At 36.0% G+C, this 8,339-nt stretch overlaps 2 protein-coding genes across 5 annotated transcripts; both read left to right on the forward strand.

The window, feature by feature from the left end:
• The first annotated feature begins 1,190 nt into the window (after window positions 1–1,190).
• On the forward strand, window positions 1,191–3,893 carry LOC117321891 (serine protease inhibitor dipetalogastin-like). 3 transcript variants are annotated; one of them, XM_033876514.1, is made up of 7 exons: window positions 1,191–1,305; window positions 1,563–1,629; window positions 2,028–2,104; window positions 2,583–2,625; window positions 2,971–3,065; window positions 3,317–3,387; window positions 3,782–3,893. In XM_033876514.1, the coding sequence occupies exons 2-6, from the start codon at window positions 1,567–1,569 to the stop codon at window positions 3,354–3,356; spliced, it is 318 nt and encodes a 105-aa protein (XP_033732405.1). In that variant the 5' UTR covers window positions 1,191–1,305; window positions 1,563–1,566; the 3' UTR covers window positions 3,357–3,387; window positions 3,782–3,893. The 3 variants fall into 3 exon arrangements, with proteins under 3 accessions (XP_033732405.1, XP_033732404.1, XP_033732406.1); XM_033876513.1 differs by lacking the exon at window positions 1,191–1,305 and adding an exon at window positions 1,323–1,366; XM_033876515.1 differs by lacking the exon at window positions 1,191–1,305 and adding an exon at window positions 1,334–1,371.
• A 591-nt stretch (window positions 3,894–4,484) lies between these two features.
• On the forward strand, window positions 4,485–7,001 carry LOC117321892. Of its 2 annotated transcripts, none has more exons than XM_033876516.1 (2): window positions 4,485–4,580; window positions 6,518–7,001. In XM_033876516.1, the coding sequence occupies exon 2, from the start codon at window positions 6,525–6,527 to the stop codon at window positions 6,975–6,977; it is 453 nt and encodes a 150-aa protein (XP_033732407.1). In that variant the 5' UTR covers window positions 4,485–4,580; window positions 6,518–6,524; the 3' UTR covers window positions 6,978–7,001. The 2 variants fall into 2 exon arrangements, with proteins under 2 accessions (XP_033732407.1, XP_033732408.1); XM_033876517.1 differs by lacking the exon at window positions 4,485–4,580 and adding an exon at window positions 4,816–5,199.
• The last annotated feature ends 1,338 nt before the right edge of the window (window positions 7,002–8,339 follow it).

An 8,339-nucleotide genomic window follows, 5' to 3' on the forward strand; every position in this document is an offset into this window, starting at 1 on the left:
GCATCACATTATAGTATCAGCTTTTGAGTCTGGAGGAATATCCTGTTCCCAGTTTCCTCCAACTCTTTAGCTGTCACGTGGTTGAAGTTTTTGGCCATCATTCGCCATTTACTTGTAAGTTTAGGAACAATTAAAAGACATAAGTAGTAAAGAAATTGTTATCTTTGTTCTTTGTTCATCGCCCTGGGACGATTTCCATTGGTTGTACCAATTAAAAATTTAATCGCGATGTCATAATAATGATGAACAATGACGTTATGCCATGAATATTGAAATTTGATAACAAAGTGGCTGCCTCCGTTGGATTTGTGTCCTTCATATTTTGTCATTCAAATTAAAGCTTACAAAAATAATACCTCCTCGGGCTCATTTCATGAAATATTTTAAAATTGAGTACATGACGCCCTATAATACAGATGTATGCACTACACTTTACGTTTGTAACGCTACTGCACTTTGGTCCGTTATACCGTCAGCTAATTGCATGTGTCACATCGACAGCCAGAGCCACAGACACAAACATTAATCATATCATTCTGTGAAGTAATAAAACTGTTGTTCTAGACTATTAAAGACATGCAGATAATAGGGCGCGTACTTACGTATTGTCGTAGGAGTATGATGTGGAAAAATGGCTTATATTTCAATTACTGTAAACATTGTTATTTTGGCGTACTCATTTTAGCGCATCGTCGAATTATGACGGAATGATAAATGTGTGCACCAACAATACTTACCATATAAAACATTGTAGAGAAGTTATAGCACAATCATGATTTAGCGGATTCCAGCGCGAAAGTTGCTAAAATAAGATTACCGCTAAAATAAGGTTACCACTAAAATAAGATTACAATTTAAACAGTTACGTTTACAATATTAGATCAACAGACCTAATTCACGATTACAAGTAAAACTTAAACAGATGTTCCATGATTATGTGGTTTGAAGATTGATGTCATAAACGTGTTCATAGCTTGACGTAAGAGTGGGTGTACTAGTGAAATGTGAAATATATTTCCACATAAAAACATTAAAAACCTTCTAAACGTTAATCCATAAACTGTCAAAATGCTATAACTTATCTTTCAGGTATATTCTATTGATTGATTACAGACAAACACACTCACATCAAAGATATATAAAATATCTCATTAAGTATATAAATATTTTGTTACCCCGCCTTCATTATGTTTGCTGTATTTTGCAATCGGCTCTGCTTAGTCTCCTTTTGCTATAAAACCACCTTATTTGGCTGTATTTACTTTATTCCTCGATCGTTCGTGTTGGTGCATCCTGTCAACAAGCGTGAGTAACATTTACTGTCATAAGTAATCGACATGTTTACATTTACATCGAACAAGGCTAGGTAACGTACGTTTAACATTTGTTCACTTGTAATATATATACGTTGCTTAAATGATTACACGTGTAAGCACATAAACCATTGTTGTTGTCGTCTCTTTGAAATGGTCATTTTACTAAACGTTTCCTACCTTAATTCGCTGAATCTCATTGCATTAGCCGGAATCCACAAGGTTTACATATTACAATTTACGTTTTAGTGCCATGGTGTCCATTGGTTTGCTTACTCTATTGGTAACGATAGCCGTTGTTGGCGGAAGATCTTCGGTAAAAATTACATACACTGATAGTAAGGATTGGATATAAGATGTTAACATGAATATGTACTCATTTTGACTTTGATGTCTATTACTTCTAATACAAAAATAATATTATTGAGTCATTTAAGATAAATATATAGCATTGTCCCATGCTACAAATCGGATTGCGTACACACATACTGTTGATCTTGGTGAGTCATACAATGACAGAACAGTTGTTTGTTGCAGTTTTTAATTTTAATTAATTTTTTTTTGTATTTACACTGATGTCCTTTTACAATACTTAAATTCAGAGAAATTAATAATAGTTTGAAATCATCATATAACATGACATTGAGATGATAATGAAAACGATCAACACGAGGTAAGAATATATAAGAATTTACATTGTGATTACACGTGCAGTGTGATTGTGATGACGTCTATGACCCCTGGTGTGGAGACGAAGGGACTTACAGCAACCTCTGTGAACTACAGTGCGCGTGAGTATATAGTTTGTAAAGGATAATCCGATATCGTAGAAAGGGATACAGTTATTATTTCAGAAAATCTAAGTGAATTCGATTTGGCACGTTTTTCCACTGCGCCTGACTCCTGAAGTCGGCCAAATTGGGCTGATATATGTAACTTGCTCTCAAAGCATTTGAAAGCGCTTATGATTTTCTGGTTTGTGTTTTTTATTATTATTACTATGTATATCCATCACAAGGATATTATTTACTTTTTAATTATATATATATATTGTTGTTCCATAAAAATTACGCGTGTCTGTTGTTGTACAATGTAATACCTGAGTCATAAAGAACATACACATGCAATATAGCGGATAATTAGAGCATGCTACATATACACATATACAGGTATGTTCGTATTTGTAAATATTCTATATTTCTTGTAACATTTTTCCTTCAGTCATTATGATATCAATTGTGTCAAATCATGCTTTCTTATTTATTTCAGAGGCGATGAAATAGAGGGTCATGACACTTGTGAGAACATTGAGGTAACTTGATTTAATGGTGTCATTTCTACTATTATTGGTAGTTATCAAGTGTTAAAAATGCTTCATAAACCACATTGTAAAGCACAATGAAACAGGTGACAAATAATAATAATAATAAATGTAGCTCTATTCAACGTCAGGTTGAAGCTGGTGTACAAATCCCATCAAGAATATTCTGTATTTCAATCTAGCAATGTTTAATATATTTGAATTAGAGGTATTATAAAGATATACATTTTGTTGTTGTTGTATTTTCGTCATTGTTTTTTTTTTTAAATATATAATACTTAAAAAAAAACCACAATAGTATACTTTACATATATGATAGTATTAATTACATTATAGAAATGTCTGGATGCTTTACAAGACACAAACGACGGGATCGAAGTCTGCGCCGAGCATGGAATCACATTCGATAACGCCGAAGAAATGAAATGCCAGTAAGTGTTTGCATGTGTTCGAAATATAACACCCTGTAAAACATCGGTCAGAGGGCGTGTTTTTACTATTCAGTAATATATGTATTCATGATACCCAAGGATAAAGCAGACAAAATGGGTTAGGCATAGTGATGCATCAATGCATCAGAAAACACAACCGATTGACTTGAACTGTCATTTTGGTGAGGATTCCGGTATAGTTAAAATGAAATACAGTAGTAACGTTTGTGGTCAATGTTTTTCTTTAACAGCAAATTGGGTTTTGTACATGACGGCGAGTGTGAAAACTGAGAAGCGGGCGCTACCGATTTCAGAGAAAATGGTATGTCATAACAGCTCTTGTTTCAGTTTGAAATCATCGGAAAATATGCGTTTCTTTGTAATTATATAAATTTGTTATAACCCGGTCGTTTCCCAGAAATCTATCAATCTAAGGGGTTAATAGTGTATGTCTGGAGTCCGGTTCGGTGTAGATTAGACTGGCCCCCTGAAAATTAAAGTCATACATGAAATAGAGCTTTATAATTGTAAATCTAGTACTAGTAAATCTGGTATTTAAGGAATCATTTGTCTATTCATTAAAGCTAATACAGTAAATTTCACTATAATTTAGGTGATAAGTTTCTGAGTTGAGATCTAATAAACAGTACAGCTTTTATGTTTTTGTTCGATATGCATTGTCCTACATTTATGTTCTGTCTTTGTTTTACTTACAGGTATTACATTATAAATGGAAACTCGTGTTATAGATATACCAAACGTATCGGGAAAGCACCATTCTTTTAGAAAATACTGATTTATTTGCTGATTAAAGAATTAAAAAAAATACTGATCGTTTTTGTTCTTGTTGTGTAGTTGAAGATTATATTTATTTAGGCTTTGATGGAGAAAAATCAAGCCATCATGTGTATTCTTTTATTCTGATGTCAAAACCACACTCAGTGGTTTATAAGTCAGTGTGTGTTTGACTGTGTGTGCAGATATGACATTAAGAATTAATTCTAACCACAGGAAGAAGTGCCTATGCTTGATAATTATTTGACACCATACTTGAAATACTTGAAACACTAGCCGAGTTATACAATATTTTTACTTAAAATCTTTCAGAATATTTGGTACTGTTAAGGATACAAACATACTTAACATTTGATTCATATTTGGATTTATGTAAAACATAAAGTAATTTATATCATCTATTTGATATGTAATTAGTGAGTTTCCGGACTGATATAGTAGTCCGGTTTTGTTATTAGTTAAGTGTATAGTTTCCGGATTGTTAAGATTTTCCATTCCGGCTGTTAGTACCTCCCAGAATGGATAGTCACGTGATGTTTTGATTTGGATGATCACGTGACTACTACAGAAAATTTTCACTGCCAGGAAAATTGGTTCATTCTAGTATTTTCGCTAATACATACAGCCAACTGACGTTCCAAAAGAATTGAAACGGAACCGTAGGCAGCATTTGTGTACGAAGAGTGTGAGTAAGGGGATATTTCCCCTGAATTAATTCGAGTAAGTACAGAATGTTTACATCTTCGTGCGAAGTGGGTCACGAGTAGCCCGCCAATATTTGTAAGTTAGCCTTTGTTTATAAACAGACTTGAATCAATAGGGCGCTATCATGGTTCTTACAGCAATGTTGGTAGGACATTCGTTTGGGCTCGGATTCATACCATTCAGAGGAGGGCCTTACCACTAGTGGAGGCTTATCAACCGGATATTGTATTATTACAGACAGCATCAAATGATTTGTGTGATCAGACAAAATCAGTAGAGGATGTGTTTCGTCAACTGGTACACCTGATTGTGACATTACGTTACAAGTATGCAGTCAAACAGGTGATAGTGATGCAAGTGTTGCACCGACTCCCCCCTGCCAGACCCATTCGCTATGCAGTGGATACGGTGTTGTTTAATGTAAAGGCAGATGATCTTAATCGTCGGCTAGACAGATACATCAAAGGCATGGATGGGGTAAAATTTTTTAGACTGACTGGATTTTGGTCAGCAGCAAGCCAGCAGAAGGTTTATGACTCTGATTGTGTCCACCTCAACACAGAAGGCAATAAAAAATATTATAATAATTTGAGAGGTGCCTTGATATCAGCAATGAAGCAGTTGGATTTGTAAGGTGGGTTTTTATCATTTCCCTTAGGGATTCCACCTCCTACATGTACAAAGTATATAAATATTGTGCAAATAACAGTTCAAATATGATTACTCGGTGTGAATTGATATATGACCTCCCCGGGTCAGGGGGCAGAGTGAATTTATTGTACAATATTTTATGTTAAGCTGTATCTTTGATTGATATATCATTGCATATTTCAAGCATGATAGCAATGTATGCCCACTATGGGTATATCCTTTCTTCAGCTTATGTGTACATGCCTATGTCTATATATAGGATACATGTACTTGGTGACCTTAAGGTCAGTTATATGGTCGAGTAATGGTACTGTGTTACATTCTGTTAAATGCTGTGGGAGATATCCCCCAGTATTTTCAGGCCATATTTATTTTGAATTGGGTAAACGTATTACCCACACATACTTAAGTATGTTTTGTTCACTTGATGACCGATTGTGATGGTCAGTTGTATGGTCGAGTAATTGTAACTGTGTTACATTCTGTAAAATCCTGTGGGAGATAAATCATCAATGTGTCAGCCGGTTCAGGGTTGCTCAATGTTAACAGTGTTACAGTATTTCCCACAGTTTTTTCAGGCCATATTGTACATGTTGTTATTACATGGCACATACATACTTAGGTTTGTTTTGTTTATATGATGACCGAATGGTCAGTTGTATGGTCGAGTAATAGTAACAATGTTACATTCTGTAAAATGCTCTGGTTGGATATAAAACAGGTGTACATGTTAACCTTTACAGGTTAATTATGGGTTATGATGATACAACTAATAGTTCACCAGATATGCATTTTCAGGCCATACCATATTAGAAGTGCAGGTATTATATGCACAATTAAAAACACTTTTGTATTTATGAGAGTTTATTGATAACGTCAGTCAAGGCCAGTGTTTGGTCATGTGCTTGTAACAGTTTTGCAGTATGATTATATACTTGGTGAAGTATTTCAGGCCATAATTCTTATAATGAGTACAGAGCCACTAAGATTATTTGTGATGGCTTGTTAACTCCATACGAACAAACATTACAACACACTATTACATACAATTTGTAAATGTTGTATGGTGAACAACGATAGTCTGGCCAAGTTTGTTAACAGTAACAATATCACACTGTTACAGTATTTCAATGATAACCAGCTAGTCCAAATAGTCATTGAACATAATTTAATGTCATTGAAAAGAATATGACCATTAGAGCAATATGTCACTTTGGACATGAGTGTGGTCAGTTAAACGATGTGTTGTGACCACTAGTTGGTATTAAAATTCTCTTAAATGTTTGTTATTGTCATTACAGTAATAGCATGGTCAGGAAGAAGACATGCAGTGACAAAGGGGGTCAGGAGATGAGCCTAACCCTTAACAACAATGAAACAGAAAAAAGAAACCCAGCAGCATTTGAGACAACTCGAGAATCAAGGAGAAACCTTAATGCTGTGGCTAAACGGAAACGACCTTCAGCAGCAGCTGGATCAGCCCAACAAAATGTCAATTTGTCTGATGGAAGCGATGAGGTGGAACAGCCTGACCTAGCTGGGGCTGATGACCAACGTCAGGCTGCAATGGTGCAGGCCATCACGGCACAAGTTCTGTCCACTTTGGAGGCTAGAGACAAGCCTAAAGGCCGGAAAAAGAGTAAAAAAAAAGGCGACGCATATCACCAACACCAGTTGTATCAGGTACTGACTCTGATGACAGTAGTAGCAGCAGCAGCAGTAGTGATAGTGACTCTGATACTAGTTCAGATAATGAGTTAGATACCCCTTCTTCTGCTCGTCTATCTTGCCCCATCGCTAGTCAAATTGATAGTAAACTGAAAAACAAAATATGGCAAAACAAGTATATTGATTTGGCCAAACTGCTTCCACAAACTAAGCCGTTCACCTCTGACTCGATTAGTTTTCAGAGTACGGGTCGGTCACAATTCAAAGTGACAAAATCTAAACAAAAAATGGTGCTCAATAATATTGAGCAGTGGACAACAGCATTTTTGAGGTTTGTTGCCATTTATTCAGAAAGATTTCCTAAGGAAATCCCACAGGTCATCAAGCACGGTGAGTTGGTTAGAGATTTGGCGAGCAGGCGAACGGGTATGGCTTGGTTGGAATATGACCAACAAGTAAGAAGGGATATTGAGGTGAGGTCCATTCACTGGGGAGAGTTCCATACAGAGTACTGGGTAATGGCAAATACACCTAGACAAGGGTCATTTTCCAACAGTGACCAGCCCTTTCAGGATAACTCAAAGGGGTTTCGTGCCAGACACAAATCTCGAATACCAAATGGCCACTGCTACATGTTCCACAAAAAAGGCAAATGTGCCAAACCATCCTGTCCATACCAGCACTCGTGTTTCCAGTGTGGACAGTCCCATTCGGTGCTCAGTTGTTCCAACAAGAGACCAAACACCCAAAAGGCTCCCAACAGAAACCAATTTCTTGCCAAATGACACAGTCCTTAGTGATATTGTTACACCAGTCAAAGCAGACATCTTGACCGAGTTTTTGCGAAACTACGATAATGTCTTGAAAGATTTTTTGGTAAATGGATTTTCAAAAGGTTTCCGAATACAGTTTGAAGGTACTCATCAGTTTAGAGTGAGCCGCAATCTATTATCAGCCTTTCAAAATAAGGAAATATTACAGGAGAAGCTAAACAAGGAAATTTTAGCTAGGAGAATTGCAGGTCCATTTGACAAACCTCCTTTCCAATTTTTACAATGTTCTCCTATTGGTTTGGTTCCCAAAAAAGAGGCAGGTGAATTCAGAATGATTCACCATTTGTCATATCCCGAGGGAAAATCAATCAATGATTGTATTCCAGATAAATTTTGCTCTGTATCATACAATACAGTGGATGATGCAATAGGTATCATTAAAAGACTTGGCCAAGGATGTCTGCTTGCAAAAACAGATGTAGCTTCAGCATTTCGCATTGTCCCAATACACCCATCTGACCATAAGTTACTGGGTATATTTTTTCAAGGTCATTACTATTATGATAGGTGTTTACCCATGGGATGCTCAATTTCCTGTTCAATTTTTGAGAAAGTCAGTACAGCATTGCAGTGGATCGCTTGCACAAAGTTTGCTATTCCAAACATGTAACATGTACTGGAT

The sequence above is a fragment of the Pecten maximus genome, chromosome 2 (assembly GCF_902652985.1).
Source record: "Pecten maximus chromosome 2, xPecMax1.1, whole genome shotgun sequence".
NCBI classification, from domain to species: Eukaryota; Metazoa; Mollusca; class Bivalvia; order Pectinida; family Pectinidae; genus Pecten; species Pecten maximus.

Coding starts and splice junctions, on each gene's coding strand:
- LOC117321891 (XM_033876513.1), top strand. CDS start 1,338: ATGTTTACATTTACATCGAACAAGGCTAG. Junction 1,630..2,027: donor TTGTTGGCGGAAGATCTTCG/GTAAAAATTACA, acceptor TTACACGTGCAG/TGTGATTGTGATGACGTCTA. Junction 3,066..3,316: donor GCCGAAGAAATGAAATGCCA/GTAAGTGTTTGC, acceptor TTTCTTTAACAG/CAAATTGGGTTTTGTACATG.
- LOC117321892 (XM_033876516.1), top strand. CDS start 6,525: ATGGTCAGGAAGAAGACATGCAGTGACAAAGGGGGTCAGGAGATGAGC.